At 43.8% G+C, this 17,248-nt stretch overlaps 1 protein-coding gene across 3 annotated transcripts in view; it reads right to left on the bottom strand.

The window, feature by feature from the left end:
* ncam3 (neural cell adhesion molecule 3) overlaps positions 1-16,735 on the bottom strand; it is a 25,142-nt gene extending 8,407 nt beyond the window's left edge. For all 3 annotated transcript variants that reach the window (XR_013933080.1, XM_080426977.1, XM_080426976.1), the window contains exons 1-11: positions 16,445-16,735; positions 10,510-10,578; positions 10,156-10,356; positions 9,438-9,575; positions 8,569-8,718; positions 7,209-7,326; positions 6,240-6,394; positions 4,898-5,031; positions 2,585-2,720; positions 1,773-1,940; positions 1,300-1,419 (exon numbers count right to left, since the gene is read on the bottom strand). Coding sequence is in view for 2 of the 3 variants with exons in the window: in XM_080426977.1 (XP_080283103.1) it covers positions 1,300-1,419; positions 1,773-1,940; positions 2,585-2,720; positions 4,898-5,031; positions 6,240-6,394; positions 7,209-7,326; positions 8,569-8,718; positions 9,438-9,575; positions 10,156-10,356; positions 10,510-10,578; positions 16,445-16,508 (1,453 nt within the window). In the remaining variant the exon portion in view is untranslated. The remainder of the gene's footprint in view (positions 1-1,299; positions 1,420-1,772; positions 1,941-2,584; positions 2,721-4,897; positions 5,032-6,239; positions 6,395-7,208; positions 7,327-8,568; positions 8,719-9,437; positions 9,576-10,155; positions 10,357-10,509; positions 10,579-16,444) is intronic.
* Positions 16,736-17,248: the final 513 nt, after the last annotated feature.

The following is a 17,248-nucleotide window of genomic DNA, read 5'->3' on the forward strand; positions in this document are numbered from 1 at the left end:
ATGAATATGCATACTTTACCTTCTGTAAAAGTTATGTCAGCAGAATGCAATGATGTCATCAGCAGCGTGAGTGGGCATCGAGCGGGGACATGATGGCAGATGATTTAGCAAATGAATGAATAAGAGCATATGAGTGGAAAAAGCAAGCACACACACACTTAAAAAACGCACACGCACGCACGCACACACACACACACACGCACACGCACACGCACACGCACACACACACACACACACACACACACACACACACACACACACACACGCACACACACACACTTCTCTATCACCATGTATTGTTTGAGAGTGAGTAGTGCAGTGTAGTAGCATGTATGTATATTGGTAGAGTGTTAGTAGAGTCTGTTTGCATTGCAGTGTGTGCAATTGTCTATTGTAGTGTGTGTTAGTGTGTATTGGTGGTTTGTGTTAGTGTGTATAGAGTACCCAAGGCCTGACGTCAAAACCACAGCCCCTGGGTCATGAAGATTTTTGCATATTCAAAAATCCCATAGAGTTTTTTTTCTTTAATCACTGTGTCCCAAAACAAAACAAAAAATTAATTGATATGGGTCATGGATTTTCATCACATTTCTGGGATTCCTTGGTTTTCATGCAATTTTTATATAGTTTGTTAGAGAACTACTTTCATACATAAAGAAAGAAATCGATTGCAACACGACGATGTAGTCTTTAGGTCATTTCTAAGCCTGATAATTGTAGTCCATTTGTAAGCAGCCCTTTTATTTTCTCACTCTTTGGATAAATTAGTGCTTTTGATGCTTGATGCTTCGTAACCACATGAGTAAAATACCCGGACTCATTTCGTTGCTGTCGGGCAGAAACCTCTTATCTCCATATTTTAACTTTTTGTGTTTTTTTCGTAAATGTACTTGATCACTGATCAAACTACAGCGGCACACAAAAGCGAAGCGTTTTGAGCTTGTAGATCTGCTACTTTTGATCATTTTGAATTTGAGTCAGGACTTCAGAATTGTAGTGCGTATCACAGTGTGGTTAGTGTGTATTGCAAATGGTACATTTATGTAGTGGCTTTATCCAAAGTGCATCACATTCACCGACGGTGGAGGGAACCATGCAAGGCAGCAACCTGCTCATCAGGAGCAGTTATGTGTCTTGCTCAAAAGCACTTCGACACAAACATAGGGGGAGCCGGGAATCGAACCGAGAACCTTCCGATGGCTCTACCTCCTGAGGCCACTGCCGCCCTGTGTGTTAGTGTGTGTTAGTTGTACTTCAGTGGTGCGTGCCAGTGTGTATTACAGTGTGCGTATTACTTACGTATGCCCTGTGTCTGGACAGTGTGTGTCTGTGAGAACGGCCCCACGCCCACAGTGTTGATGGCAGCCAACCGCACGCTGTAGGACGTGTACGGTCTGAGGCCAGCGATGACCAGCGGGTCTAATACACACAAACACAAACACACGCGCGCACGCGCACACGCACACGCACACGCACACGCACACGCACACACACACACACACACACACACACACACACACACACACACACAGAAAGAAAACAATCTTGGATGAACCACTTAAGCCTTGTTTTATATTTTGTCCTTCAACAAAGTCCAACGGTCGTAACGGTTTGTGACATTTTGTGACATTATTCAATTTATTTATTGATAATTTTGCCTATACTGGCATACTGACACAAAATAGGGACGCCAGGTTGAAAGGTGGTTAAATCCCATTATCTGATTTATTCATACGTTCATTCATAATCGCTCCTAACGAGGGGTTATATACCTGAGGCCGGGACCACTGTCTCCGCCCATTTGTCTGCTGGGCCCAGCCTGGAGTGCAGGGTGAAGGCTGTGATTGGTGTTCCTCCGCTGATGGGCGGGGTTTGAAGGGAGAAGTAGACTGATGTGGGTCCAGGAGAGACAGACAGAGCGTCAGGAAGTCCAGGCTGAGCTGAGAAGAGAGAAGAACCAACACAGCACTGACTCAGAGGATCTGAACATTACGTGATTGGTTCATTGGTTGGTTCAGGGTTCAAAAGAAATAGGGGGGGGGGGGGGGCACTTTCTTATCAACTTAAGCCCTTGACTATTGTCGCTAATTGTCATATGCAGAATACTTCATTGTGACAATTAGCGAAAATAGCCAATCTATTGGCTATTTTAGCAGATTTACAAGCTCACAACGTGTCAGGATGACACTTGTAAATCTGCTATGAATTAAAAAATGGTGATGAATTTGGGCTAATTTGCCCAACATAGGGATGCCAGGGTGATATAACGTGGTTATCAAATATTTCTAATTAAATTGTTGAATTGTGATCATAATTTTCAAACATAATATCAAACATATCAGACAGTCTAAAGTACATTTCCCATGTATGCATGTAGCCTATTTGAATGTATTTAATTCAGTCTGATCAGAAGCAGCGATAAAACATAACCCCACCGGCCAAAAAAACTGAATGACCAGAGGAGGGATATCAAAAGCAGAGGCATGGACCCCCCTAGACCCGCCCTGAGCACATCAAACCCTGTGCTGTTTGATTGACTGAAGGAGTGAGTGATTGATCATGAACCTGATGAATATTTTCTTACTTTTCAGTCTGATATCCCTAGAAGCATTGCCAGAGGGACTGACAGCCATGCAGGAATACAGACCGCCATCAGAGGGCGCTACATCATCAATCATCAACACTCCGTCTAGCACCTGCACTCGGCCTGATGTAGAATCCTGAAACACACACGCGCGCACACACACACACACACACACACACACACACACACACACACACACACACACACACACACACACACACACACACACACACACACACACACACACACACACACACACACACACACACACACACACACACACACACAAGAACAGTTGTTACAGTATGTACGTATTTTATATAACACCTATTTCAACCATGGACAAATGCAAAAGATCAAGATAATTGAAATATTTGATGAGATGTTTATTCATAAGATATTTGGAAGTCCTCCACTGTATCATAACAGGAGAGACATATAGGTCATTTTTATTCCAACCGACCAGTGAGACTGTCTTTATTATCGATTAGCTCAGGGGTCTTCCAACAGGGGGTCCGGGACCCCTAGGGGGTCCTCAGAGTTACTACAGGGGGGCCACCCACCAAATATTTGTATGATAGGAACTTTGTTTTACATTAACCACTTGAACCCTAGCATCTCTATTCTGAGGGAAACATTAGCCAAAAATAGCAGATCTACAAGCTCACAGAGATTGTAGAGTGAAAGGTCAAGTTTACCAAGTATTGATGGTTTAAGTGAGTTAAATGTCTGAAAATGTACATTGACATCAATCCAACACTAATGATAGTGCTGTCAAACAAGTCTATGAAGCTATCTATGAAATCTATGAAAAAGGTTTAATCTGCAACACAATTTTATACAATATGTAGTGGGGGGGGTCCCTGCTTTATCTCTCTTTCAGCTAAGGGGTCCTTGGCCTGATAAACGTTGAAAACCCCTGATCTAGTTGATTGACTCCGCTCTTCATGGGAATGTCACTATTAATAAGAGATACATACATGAGATACATACATGTGTTTTAAAGGCTACACCATGATTATTAATATTATTGTCTCCGCCAGGCCGAAAGGCATGGTGAGAGTATGTCTGTCCGTCCGTCCGTCCGTCCGTCCGTCCGTCCGTCCGTCCGTCCTGTCTGTGTGTGAACAGCTAATCTCGGGCACCGTTGGCCCGGTCGCTCCGAAACTGTGCACACACACTCCCTGGATGCCAATTCAGAACCTCTGCCCCAATTTTTTCACATGGGCCTGTTATAGCGCCACCAGGAGGCCGATTTGTGCAAAACCCTTTTTTTTTACATTACTCCTACATATTTTATCCAAACGTCATGCAAATCGGTACACAGTATCTCTATAGTCATGTGATCAACACAAATCTGTCCGATTTCCCATGTTCCATCCTCATTGCCTATGGTTGGCTTCCAAAGTTTGCAGGATTGGTCCGTTTTGAACAAAAAGCCTCAAACTATGCACGCAGCTTGCGATTTCCGTGAATTTTCACACGCACATTCCCACTAGGCCGAGGAAGAAATGCCACCCTTTTCACATTGGCCTGTTATAGCGCCACCAGCAGGTCTAATTTAGCAAAACACATTTTTGGAACAAAATGCCTCAAATCATGAATGCAGTGTCTGATTGCCGTGAAAGACCTAAGAATAAATGGCACCCTTTTCACATTGGCCTATTATAGCGCCACCAGGAGGCCACAATAACGTACCTGACCTGGCGGAGACCTGTGCTCCGAGGAGCACTTTTTCTAGTTATACATATTTGTTTTAACACTCAGTCTTTCATCTTCATTTCATGGATTTTCTGAACGGGCGTGTCTGAACAGGTCATTTCACATTTTCACCATGGTGATGTCACCATGGGGACCTCATTTTAATAGTCCCGCCCCCTCATTTTCAGTCTCAACCTCCCTTATTGTTTACAACCGGCGCCATTGGCCGTATTCTAATGAGAGCAGGGAAAATATATAATATAAATATTTTTTTAATTCATGGTGTAGCCCCTTTAAACTTTAGACACTGTATTTTTTGGGTTGTAATCGTTTTGTTTATACTGGTATTGTTTGTAAACATTTATGATTGGGTAATAAAGTTCCAAATATTTTCCATCTACAAATTAAACTGATTCAGAGTGCATGTGAACATAGTACTAACATATATTCTCAAATAAATCCTGGACTGGGCCTTCAGCTGTGAAAAGTTAAATAATAATGAATGAATTACAATATTAACGTTTTCAGTGTAATTGCAGTATTGTACTGTACTCGCTGTACTACAGAACAGCATGTGTGTGCGTGTGTGTGCATGTACGTGCGTGTCCTAACCAGCGTTTGTCCGTTCTGCTTGTTGATCCAGCATAGCTGAGGCTGGGGGTGACCCGTCACGTTACAGGTCACAGTCATCCTCTGTCCTTTCAGCACATTCTGTTCCTTCAGGTTCAGGTACACCTCTGGATGCTCTGCAAAACACACACAAGTATTAGAAAGCGTATAATGGCAGTATCATGGTCAGTATCATGGTCAGTATCATGGTCAGTATCATGTCAGTATCATGTCAGTATCATGGTCAGTATCATGTCAGTATCATGTCAGTATCATGGTCAGTATCATGTCAGTATCATGGTCAGTATCATGTCAGTATCATGGTCAGTATCATGTCAGTATCATGGTCAGTATCATGTCAGTATCATGGTCAGTATCATGTCAGTATCATGTCAGTATCATGGTCAGTATCATGTCAGTATCATGGTCAGTATCATGTCAGTATCATGGTCAGTATCATGTCAGTATCATGGTCAGTATCATGTCAGTATCATGGTCAGTATCATCATGTCAGTATCATGGTCAGTTTCATGGTCAGTATCATGGTCAGTATCATGTCAGTATCATGGTCAGTATCATGTCAGTATCATGTTTTATTTACAGTAGGTGATTACTGTTTTCACAGATATATGTACTTTAAGCCTGGCATCCCTATTCCCTATTTTGGGAATGTCATTATAGGCAAAAACTTTCAAATATTTCATTTCTGCTGTCGGCAGAAACCAGCTATGTCCAAAATATTAACTTTTCAGGAAATGAAAAAAAGAAAACATGTTTTTAGAACAACACAACACTGCCTCATCAAAGTGGGCATGGTGACTTTATACATTGGCAGGTACTTGAATGTGTCCTTATATTATCATCTCTTTACCCAAATACAGCTCAAGTGGAGTTAGGAGGCTTTTGCCCATTAATGTGGAGATATTTTTTTCCATCTGACTTCGTCATTCTAATCAATGATGGACAAACCACCTACTGTAACTCCACAAGTTGGTTTGTCCGACAGTTTAAGGATCCAATGGAGTTAGGAGGTTTAGTCAAGCACCTTTTTAATACTTTTCATTGGTTCAATATTTGTAAAACCCACACACAGACGTAAAGTGTGTTCAACAGCACTGATTTATTAAAAATAATTTAAAAGTAGAAAAATAGAGATAGCCGCTTTGTGTGTGTGTGTGTGTGTGTGTGTGTGTGTGTGTGTGTGTGTGTGTGTGTGTGTGTGTGTGTGCGTGCGTGCGTGCGTGCGTGCGTGCGTGCGTGCGCGCGTGCGTGCGTGCGTGCGTATGTGTGCGCGCGTGCACCCCAGGTTGGGAGCCACTGGAACAGAATAAAAAACAGGACCAACCATGGACATGGAGCCTGATGGTAGCACTGCCCTCAGCCACCTTGTTCTTGGCAGTGCAGGCGTACTCTCCATAGTCACGCCTGGACACCGCCTGAATGGTCAGCTCACTGCGGTCCGAGTTAAACTGGTGACGGGAGGGGTCAAAGGTCACTGGCCTGAGAGAGAAGGGAAGCAGAGTGGAGTGAAGTACCCATATATATATATTCACTGTAAAAACGTAGATACCTCATTGGCTGCTGGGTATTTTTTGGGAAGAGATTTTTGAGGGGAAAAAAGGAGCATAGCCCTAGTGTAGAGCCCTGGGGGACCCCCGTCGTCCAACTATAGAGTTTAGGCTGGGTCAAACACAACAATAAGTTGATATGGAGGTCAGGAGGGGAAAGGAGGAAGCAGACGAGCGACGCTACTGGACATTAAGCTGATAAGAAAATCACCAGGAAGTCTCTCATACAGTACACGCTCCTCCAGCGAGCCAGCCAGCCAGCCAGCCAGCCACACACACAACCACACACACACACACACACACACACGCACACACGCACACACGCACAAACGTAGGAGACAGGATGGCATGCTACATTAACACTGCACTGAGTCAGCAACAGAAGTGTAAATATCAATACAGAAAGATTCATTCACCACAAATAAACAGTCCTTTCACCTTTCTCTGTCTCTGCAGTTATTTATATATTTTAGTCTTATTCTTATTCTTATTATACAAGAGAAAGTATATCACATCAATTAAAGGAAAATGATGAATGAAGAATAGCAATCCTTTCCCTAACCACTTTGTAAAAATGTAGCAAAACTTTAATGTAAAACAATTTTCAAAACATTTAAAAAATGTTCAAAGTAGTGGATCGGCTTACGCGAGATCTGCGATTTTCACGTGACACTGACATACGGACAAAGTATAAAATTGTGCTTAAGAAGTTAACATAATAATAGCAATAATGTTTTGTGTCTTACATAGTCCAGGTGATGTTGGGCTGAGGTGAACCATCTACCAAACACAGTAAGGAAACGTTGTTCTGAGCCCCGGACATCACTGTCATCTCCTCCTCCCTCAGACGCACCGTTGGAGCAGCTGCAGACAACAATGCATTATGGTATATTCATATACATGCAGTGGTGGAAAAAGTACTCAAATGTTTTACTTAAGTAAAAGTATCAATACTGCAATGTAGAAGTACTCTGTTACAAGTAAAAGTCTGTCATTCAAAATTTACTTGAGTAAAAGTACAAAAGTATTGGCATCAAAATGCACTTAAAGTACCAAAAGTAAAAGTACTAAAATGTTTGAAAATAGCCGATCTACAAGCTCACTGAGCTTGTAGATCGGCTATTTTCAAATAGTCTAGGTATAAAATAAGGCTAAAGTGGTTAATGTATGTTTTATAATGTACAAATGCATATTTGCAATGTAACTAGTAACTAAAGGTTTCAAATAATTGTAGTGGAGTAAAAGTACAATATTTGCCTCTGAGATGTAGTGGAGTAGAAGTAAAAGTATTGGAAATTGGAAATACTCAAGTAAAGTACAAATACCTCAAAATTGTACTTAAGTACAGTACTTGAGTAAATGTACTTAGTTACTTTCCACCACTGCAACATGTTATGTATGCATTTACATTCATATATCATAATTATGAGCCAGTAGCTCCAGAGGGAGACGGTATTATTTTTGCGTTTACAAGTTTATTGTTTATTTCTGTTTTTTGCTGAATAAAAGCCCCTGGCCATTGTCCAGTGGGGGACTGCAATTCCGGCCTGACTGACTGTGTCTGTGATCCACACTATCCTTCCACCAAACCTTCCTGTTGCCTGCTTGTTATGTTACTGTATATAGCCTACCAATTATTATTTATTCAAACACAGTCTACTCTAGTGCATTGTTTCTTCATTAAGACAGACAGCAGGTCAGGTGGGTTGCACTTCTCTTTCAATTTGGTATTCACAAGGTCACATACACATCAGAAGTGCCCCCCCCCCTCAAGTGTGGTCATCTTGACCATCTGAACAGTCATCAGCTGGATGAAGCTGAAATTGAATTGAATTGGATATGGATTCCCCCCAAAAGGAATTCATTGGGAGAAGTTCATTTATAGTGGATTAGAACCTAGGGAGACGAATTGAGGCACAGAATAGAAGGTTCTGGCTGGGATTCAGTTCATTGCACAATGTCTGCTCTGAAAGAAAGTGTATGGCTCAGTTGTTCAGACAAATGTATATTCTGTTATTAAAGTACGTGTTCAGACATACATGATTGTGTTCAGCTATTAATTAAGCAGTGCTCTGGTTACTGTAGTTGACATTTAAGACAACTTACCATTGATGACCACGGAGATGGGGAGCTGGATAGCGAGTGTGATAGGTCTCCCTTTGATCTTGGCCTGACACGCGTAGCTGCCAGTGTCGTTTCTGGTCGCCCCCCTGATGTGAAGAGAGTTATCAGACGCCTGGCGAACCCGCGGATCCTCTGGGTGGAGACAAGCACAGAGAGAGAGAGAGAGAGAGAGAGAGAGAGAGAGAGAGAGAGAGAGAGAGAGAGAGAGAGAGAGAGAGAGAGAGAGAGAGAGAAAGAAAGAAAGAAAGAAAGAAAGAGAGAAGGGAGACATTCAGACAATATTATGTCTTCACATGAGGCCAGTTCAGTAATGTTTGTACATATGCAGAAAGCCATAGCACTACACAGCTCTCTACTGTTCCACTGGTGTTCAACCAACCACTCTGCTTTAAGGTGTGTTAAATAGTGAAATCAACGACTTGGCAGCTGGTGGATGCAGCTACAAACGTCGGATGTATCTTTGTATCTTCATGTCGCTGGCTTCCATTGAAAATGAATGATAGCGTGTATCTTTTTATCTGCCTGTGTGAACGGACCATTAAGATTTTGTTTAGCAAAATGATGCATATGTGAACAGTTGTCGGTTCAAAGTGTTTGGTTTTAGTTTTTTCCTTTTGGGTATTATGTTGTGTTTTTCTTTTTCTTTTTTTCATTTTATGTGTTGTGTATTGTTTGTTTGTGTGTTATAAAAAAGGAATACAAATTCTAAGTGACAAAAAAAAAGATGTCATGATGATTTCTCACAGCCAGTAAACATACCAAAATCACTTGTTTATTTAGCGTTATGTTTTTTGCACTAAACCCTGTGCCCCACAGTGGAGGCCCATGCAGGCCTTGGACGCTGTCCCTACCAGAAGACAGGATCTCCTTCTGGTCTCTGAACCACTGAACCTCCACGGCCGGCTGGCCAGACACCAGGCATGGAACCACTCCCTCCTGACCCTGCAGGAACTCATGGTAGGTCTGGGTGCTGCCAAATGATGGACCCTCTGAGAGCACACAGACAACGGAGAGGTTAGTCACATTGTGTCACTAAGTGTGTCTCACACAGGCATATAATCACATTTTTTACTTAAGTAGAAGTATCAATAGTGCAATGTGGAAACACGAGTAAAAGTCTGGTGATCAAAATTTACTTGATTAAAAGTGCAAACGTATTGGTATCAAAATATACTTAAAGTACAAAAGTAATAGTATTCATTTGGCAGAATGTCCCATTTCATAAGTATAAAATGTGTAAAAATCTTTTGAAAATAGCCGATCTACAAGCTCACAATGCGTCGCCTATGCAACGCATTGTGAGCTTGTAGATCGGCTATTTTCAAAAAGCCAAAGTTTAAATAGGGCTGAAGTAGTTAACTATGTTTTGTAATAATAATCTAAATCTACAAAGTAACTAGTTACTAAATTCTTCAAATAATTATAGTGGAGTAAAAGTACAATATTTGTCTCTGAGATGTAATGGAGTAGAAATTTGGAAATACTCCGGTAAAGTAAAAGTACCTCAAAATTGTACTTGAGTAAATGTACACAGGCATAGAATTGTGCACAGAATGGGTTCAAACTCACCGTAAACAAATAACGTCATGGTCGCTTCATCTCGGTGTCCACCGTCGTATTCAACCTGACAGGTGTACTTGCCGGCGTCGGACATTTTGATTTTAGTGATCTGCAGCGTCGCCGACGTCTCGTCCAGCTTGTTGACAGTCATCTCCTCCGTGTCGACGTCCTCCCTGTCCTTCTGCCAGGATATCTCCCCCTCTCCATTCACTGGAGGAGATGGAGGGAGGCGAGGGAGGGTGGAAGAGAGGAGAGAAGGAGAGAGGAGAGGAGAGGAGTTGAACTTCTACTGATTCTTTATGACAAGATACAGGAAAGATTCATCTGAACAATAATATTCCTATCATTTCAGTAGTTACTTACCTTTACACAACAAAAGGGTTTCCTCTCCTAACTTCACGTCTGGGTTGCCAATGATGTCTACTTTAGCATCTGGGAGAGGAGAGGGAGAGGAGAGGAGAGGAGAGGAGAGGAGAGGAGAGGAGAGGAGAGGAGGGGTGAACATAATTCAAATAAATGTTTTAAAGTTATGTAATAGCACACCATTTCCCCCTCTTTTTTTCCGCAACTCCTAGACAATCCACTTCATCCACCTTGTCCAACACTTGAAACATTCCTAATACAGATACAGGACATGCTGAGTCAGCCATTTTCGATCCTGCTTGGACCAATAGCTAAGTATGCAGTTTCCATTATTTTATATCCATTCCAATGGGATATTTTTAGACAAACATGATTCGACGAGATTCCATCCATCCATCTTCAACCGCTTATCCGGAGTCGGGTCGCGGGGGCAACAGTTCCAGCAGAGAGCTCCAGACCTTCCTCTCCTGAGCAACATTAGCATCTTCCTCCTGGGGGATCCCGAGGCGTTCCCAGGCCAGTGTGGAGATGTAATCCGCCCATCTGGTCCTTGGTCTGCCCCGGGGTCTCCTCCCAGTGGGACGTGCAGCGAGGACCTCCCTAGGGAGACGCTCGGGAGGCATCCGTACTAGATGCCCGAACCACCTAAGCTGGCTCCTTTCCAAGCGAAGGAGCAGCGACTCTACTCCGAGTCTCTCCCGGGTGACCGAACTTCTCACCCTATCTCTAAGGGAGATGCCAGCCACCCGTCTGAGAAAACTCATTTCGGCCGCTTGTACCCGCGACCTTATTCTTTCGGTCATGACCCACACTTCATGACCATAGGTGAGAGTAGGAACGAAGATTGCTCGGAAGACCGAGAGCTTTGCCTTCTGGCTCAGCTCTCTTTTCGTCACCACAGTGCGGTACAGCGACTGCAATACCGCTCCTGCTGCTCCGATTCTCCGGCTGATCTCCTGCTCCGTCCTCCCCTCACTCGTGAACAAGACCCCGAGATACTTAAACTCCTTCACCTGGGGCAAAGCCTCATTCCCTACCCGGACTGCACAATCCACCGGTTTCCTGCTGAGAACCATGGCCTCAGATTTGGAGATGCTGATTTTCATCCCAGCCGACGCACACTCGACTGCGAACCGATCCAGTGAGAGCTGAAGGTCCCGGACCGATGGTGCCATCAGGACCACATCATCCGCAAAAAGCAGTGACGCAACCCTTAGCTCACCGAACCGTATACCCTCTCCGCCACGACTTCGCCTCGAGATCCTGTCCATGAAAATCACAAACAGGATAGGTGACAAGGCGCAGCCCTGTCTGAGACCAACCCCCACTGGAAAATAATCCGACTTACTGCCGAGCACCCGGACACAGCTCTCGCTTTGGGCGTACAGAGATTGGATGGCCCTCAACAAGGTCCCCCTCACCCCATATTCCCGCAGCACCTCCCACAGAAACTCCCGGGGGACCCGGTCATATGCCTTCTCCAAATCCACAAAACACATGTAGACCGGATATGCATACTCCCAGGCCCTCTCCAGGATCCCTGCCAGAGTAAAGAGTTGGTCAGTTGTTCCACGACCAGGACGGAAACCACATTGCTCCTCTTGAATCTGAGGTTCGACTATCGGCCGGACCCTCCTTTCCAGTACCTTGGCATAAACTTTCCCAGGGAGGCTGAGTAATGTGATACCTCTGTAATTGGCACACAACCTCTGGTCCCCCTTTTTGAAAAGTGGGACCACCACCCCAGTCTGCCACTCCCTCGGTACTGTCCCAGACTTCCACGCGATGTTGCAAAGACGTATCAACCAAGACAGCCCCTCAACACCCAGAGCCTTCAGCATTTCTGGACGAATCTCATCAACCCCCGGAGCTTTGCCACTGTGGAGTTGTTTAACTACCTCAGTGACTTCCTTCCGGGAGATTGACGCCGATCCCCCATCATCCTCAGGCTCTGCTCCTGTCAGGGAGGGTGGGTCTGATGTCATTGGGTTTAGGAGTTCCTCAAAGTGTTCCTTCCACCTCCCTACGACTTCCTCACTTGAAGTCAGCAGAGCCCCATCCTTGCTGTATACAGCTTGGATGGTTCCCCGCTTTCCCCTCCTGAGGTGCCGTATGGTCGTCCAGAACAACTTTGGTGCCGCCCGAAAGTCCTTCTCCATGGATTCCCCGAACTCCTCCCACACCCGCTGCTTAGCCTCCGTCACAGCTGTGGCTGCCGCCCTTCGGGCCTGTCGGTACCTTGCAACTGCCTCTGGAGTCCCCTGGGATATCATACCCCGATAGGCCTCCTTCTTCAGTCGGACGGCTTCCCTGACCACCGCTGTCCACCAGGGTGTTCGAGGGTTACCGCCCCTTGAGGCACCTAAGACCTTCTGACCACAGCTCACAGCCGCAGCTTTAGCAATAGAGGCTTTGAACATTGCCCATTCCTGTTCAATGCCCCCAACCTCCACAGGGATGCCAGAGAAGTCCCGCCGGAGGTGGGAGTTAAATTCCTTCCGAACAGAGGTCTCCTCCAAACGTTCCCAGTTCACCCGCACTACACGCTTGGGTTTGCCAGGTCTGTCCAGAGGCTTCCCCCGCCATCTGAACCAACTCACCACCAGACGAGATTAATCTGTGATAAACTGTGACCAGCTCTTGCTCTTGCTCTACATTTTGGACAGAGAGACAGACTAACCGACTGACCGACCGTCTTTAGCTGCGTGGTTGAAGCAAAGAATTAAAACATGCCTCAGAATTAAAATGTTAGCACATCATTCCAAACCGCATCAACAGCTTGAACACTGTAGCCTGCAATATGTGTCATATATAACACAATGAACGACAGTGTGTTTGTTTACAGAAACCAACCCATAGAATAGACCTATATACAGTATTAGCTCTGGCAGTGTCAATACAGCCATCAGAGCAGTGTGCCAACATGGAGTGTGTTTACAAGCACAGTAATACACCTACTGTATACAATATACAGTAATACACAGTATCTTACAGTGATTAAGGCAATAGCTGGCTATAGAAATGGTCATGTACACACTGTTATCTTAAAAAAAAATATATAAACTACAAAAAGTGCTCCTCGGAGCACAAGTCTCCGCCAGGTCAGGTAGGCTATTGTGGCCTCCTGGTGGCGCTATAATAGGCCAATGTGAAAAGGGTGCCATTTCTTCTTAGGCCTGGCACGGCAATTGGACACTGCATTCATGATTTGAGGCATTCTGTTAAAAAAAAAAAGTTTGCTAAATTAGACCTGCTGGTGGCGCTATAACAGGCCAATGTTAAAAGGGTGGCATTTGTTCCTCAACAAAGTGTGAATGTGCGTGCAAAGTTTGACCGCAATGGGACGCTGCGTTCATGATTTGCGGCATTTTGTTCAGAACAAGCCACTACTGCAAACTTTAGATGTCAATCTTAGCCAATCAGGATGGAATATGAAAAATCAAACACATCCGTCTTGATCACATGACTATAGAGATCATGTGTACCGATTTGCTTGAAATTTGGATAAAATTGGAAGGAGTAATATAAAAAAATTGTTACATAAGTCAGCCTCCTGGTGGCGCTGTAAAGGCAGATGTTAAAAATGCAGGGCAAAGGTTTTTCCTTGACCTCTAGGGAGTGTGCATACAAAGTTTTACACAGATCGGTGCAGTTATAGGTAAAAACACGAATCGGCCTGTTATAGCGCCACCATGAGGCTGATTCTAAAATATTCAAGTGGCATTTCTTCCTCGGCATAGTGGAAATATGCGTGCAAAATTTCACGGGAATTGCATGCTGTGTTCATGATTTGAGGCATTTTGTTCAAAACGGAGCACTCCTGCAAACTTTGGAAGCCATTTTTAGCCAATCAAGATGGAAAATGGAAAATCGGAGAGATCCAAGTTGATCACATGACTATAGAGATACTGTGTACCGATTTGCGTGATGTTTGGATAAAATCTGTATGAGTAATATCCAAAAATGGGTTTTGCACAAATCGGCCTCCTGGTGGCGCTATAACAGGCCCATGTGAAAAATTTGGGGCAGAGGTTCTGAATTGGCATCCAGGGAGTGTGTGTGCACAGTTTCGCAGAGAGCGGGCCAACGGTGCCGGAGATTAGCTGCTCGCAGACAGATGGACACACGGACACACGGACATACGGACGGATGGACACACGGACGGACGGACGGACAGGGGGTAAAACATACTCTCTCGCCATGCCTTTCGGCCTGGCGGAGACAATTAAGAGGGCAATTTTCCCCCCAACATTTATTTGTGCATGGAAATGTTTTGTCATGAGTTAAAAACAAGGGTTATATCCCTAAAAACAGCAATTAATAAATACCATAACCTAATTATTCCCATTAAACAAGGTATTTGTGTACATTAGTGTAATAAATAAGGCTCTCCCCCTGTGTCCTGCACTTGTTACAACTTTGATCCAAGTCAATGAATAAACATTTTATGTATTTATTTCCTGTACAGCTGTCTATTGTCAATTAACACCTCCACATAATGTTACCTGTTTCTGGGATGAACTACTTGAGCTACTAACATCTGGCAACAAAAAATAGTATCCTGCCTCAGTCACTATAGCTAGTTTAACAAACAAGCTAGCTATAGTTTATTCCTCCCACAAACCCCTCCCATCCCCTCTATGAGTCACAGAGTCATTCCTCCTCGGCCCACCACAAAGTCACTTGGACATCCTTTGTGCCAGTAGCCTTCAGACTCCACAACCAAACTTGACTCCCACATGAGAGATTAAGACCTGCGCTGTCCTCTCTGCCCTCTGGGATTACTGATTTCTGCTTTGACTTTGGCAATGTCTGTTCTTTTGGGATTACTGATTCCATCTTTGACTCTGAAGCACTTACATGGACTGCTAGGATGTACACTACAGAACCGTGACAGATGCCTGTCAAAGATTACTGTTGACAGACTTACTTATTCTCTGTGTCGAGCAGAAACTTCATACAGTATATATTTCGTTTTCTTTTCTGTTCTCACCACGAGCTGGTGAGATGAGAACCCAAACGCAGGGCAGCCAGGGTGTTTTAATACAGGAGACAGGTGATCAAGAACATCTCAAAACAAAACATGTGACAAAGTGACTCAACAAGGACTAACTGGGAACAAGACTGATATACACGTGAGGGGTAATTACAAATGAGATACAGCTGGGGCAAACAGACACATAACCAAGAAAACTAGACCAGGGAACACAATACATAGAAATACAAGACCTTGACAGTACAATCAATGAGACAGGTCTGTGACTGTGACACTGACTAAATCTTTTTCTTGACTCATGCTGTGAATTTCCCCACAGGGATCAATTAAGGTTTATCTTAACTTTATACCAAAAACAGTCAATTCAAACTGAAAAAAGGAAGGAAGCGTGGGCAAAATTAGCTCAGTAGGTCAGTTACGAGTAGTGATCCTAGACCATAGATCGCAAGGCATCGTGTTGTGACACTTTATCAGCTTGTAGATCTGCTATTTCTGTATGAAATATAGGGGTTTAAGTCATTCATATCTGTTTTATTGCAGTTTTCCCACAGCAATAAAACGTGATTTTTGCTTCTCAAAACTGAATCACATGGAATTTTAAAACACTTTCAAATGACCAAGTTTAGTTCACTGTTCCAGTACTTACACTACTACTATAAAATAACGTTTTATATTCTATATTTGACTGTATCACTTTATTGACCAAGTATGTTTTCATATACATGTCAAGTTGCTCACAGAGTACATATTAGACATAACCCAACATGATTATGGTAAATACAAATAAAGACATGATAAATATCCACTTGGTCTCTATAGGAACGTTGATTAACTTTGATTGATTACACTGACATCGTATTATATTGATATCACTGCACAATTACTGTACACACCAAAACACAAACTTAATCGTCCATTTAAATGATCTAGAGGACTCACCTGTCACACACGCCACCAGCAGAAGTAACGCTGTCGTTCTCAGGATGAAAGCTGATTGGTCCATTCTCTTTACCTGCCCTACAGGCTGTTTGAGCCCAGGTGATTTCAGTCTCTGAAAAACTGATTGAAATAATCCTGTTTGTGTGAGATGGAACTAAGTAAACACTTCTAACCCCTGATGTGATCTGTCACTTACACACATACACACACATACACTCACTCACACACACACATGCACACACTTAACACACCTGCTGTTGCTGAGCCAACACTTGTAACTGTGACTCACAGCTGCATGGCCAGAGGTTATATAGGGCCTAAGAGAGAGAGAGAGAAAAAGGAGAAAGAGAGAGAGAGAGAAAGAGAGAGAGAGAGAGAGAGAGAGAGAGAGAGACAGACGGACAGAGGACGGTCACTTCACAATCTTGCCTGAGCATCTCTCCCCCTCTGCCGCACCTCCAGTACACACACACACACACACACACACACACACACACACACACACACACACACACACACACACACACACACACACACACACACACACACACACACACACACACACACACACACACACACACACACACACACACACACACGTCAGATGAGACTACATCTCACTAGAATATTCTGATCATTCATGAATCATGACAGCTGATAGAAACGCCAACACAACCCTCTCTTTATTTCTCTCTCTTTATTTCTGTCTCTCTTTCTCTGTCTCTATCTCTCTGTCTCTGTCTCTATCTCTCTGTCTCTGTCTCTGTCTCTGTCTCTGTCTCTTTCTCTCTGTTTCGCTCGAAT

This window comes from Gymnoscopelus braueri (genome assembly GCF_963280865.1).
Source record: "Gymnoscopelus braueri genome assembly, chromosome: 4".
Classification (NCBI taxonomy): Eukaryota; Metazoa; Chordata; class Actinopteri; order Myctophiformes; family Myctophidae; genus Gymnoscopelus; species Gymnoscopelus braueri.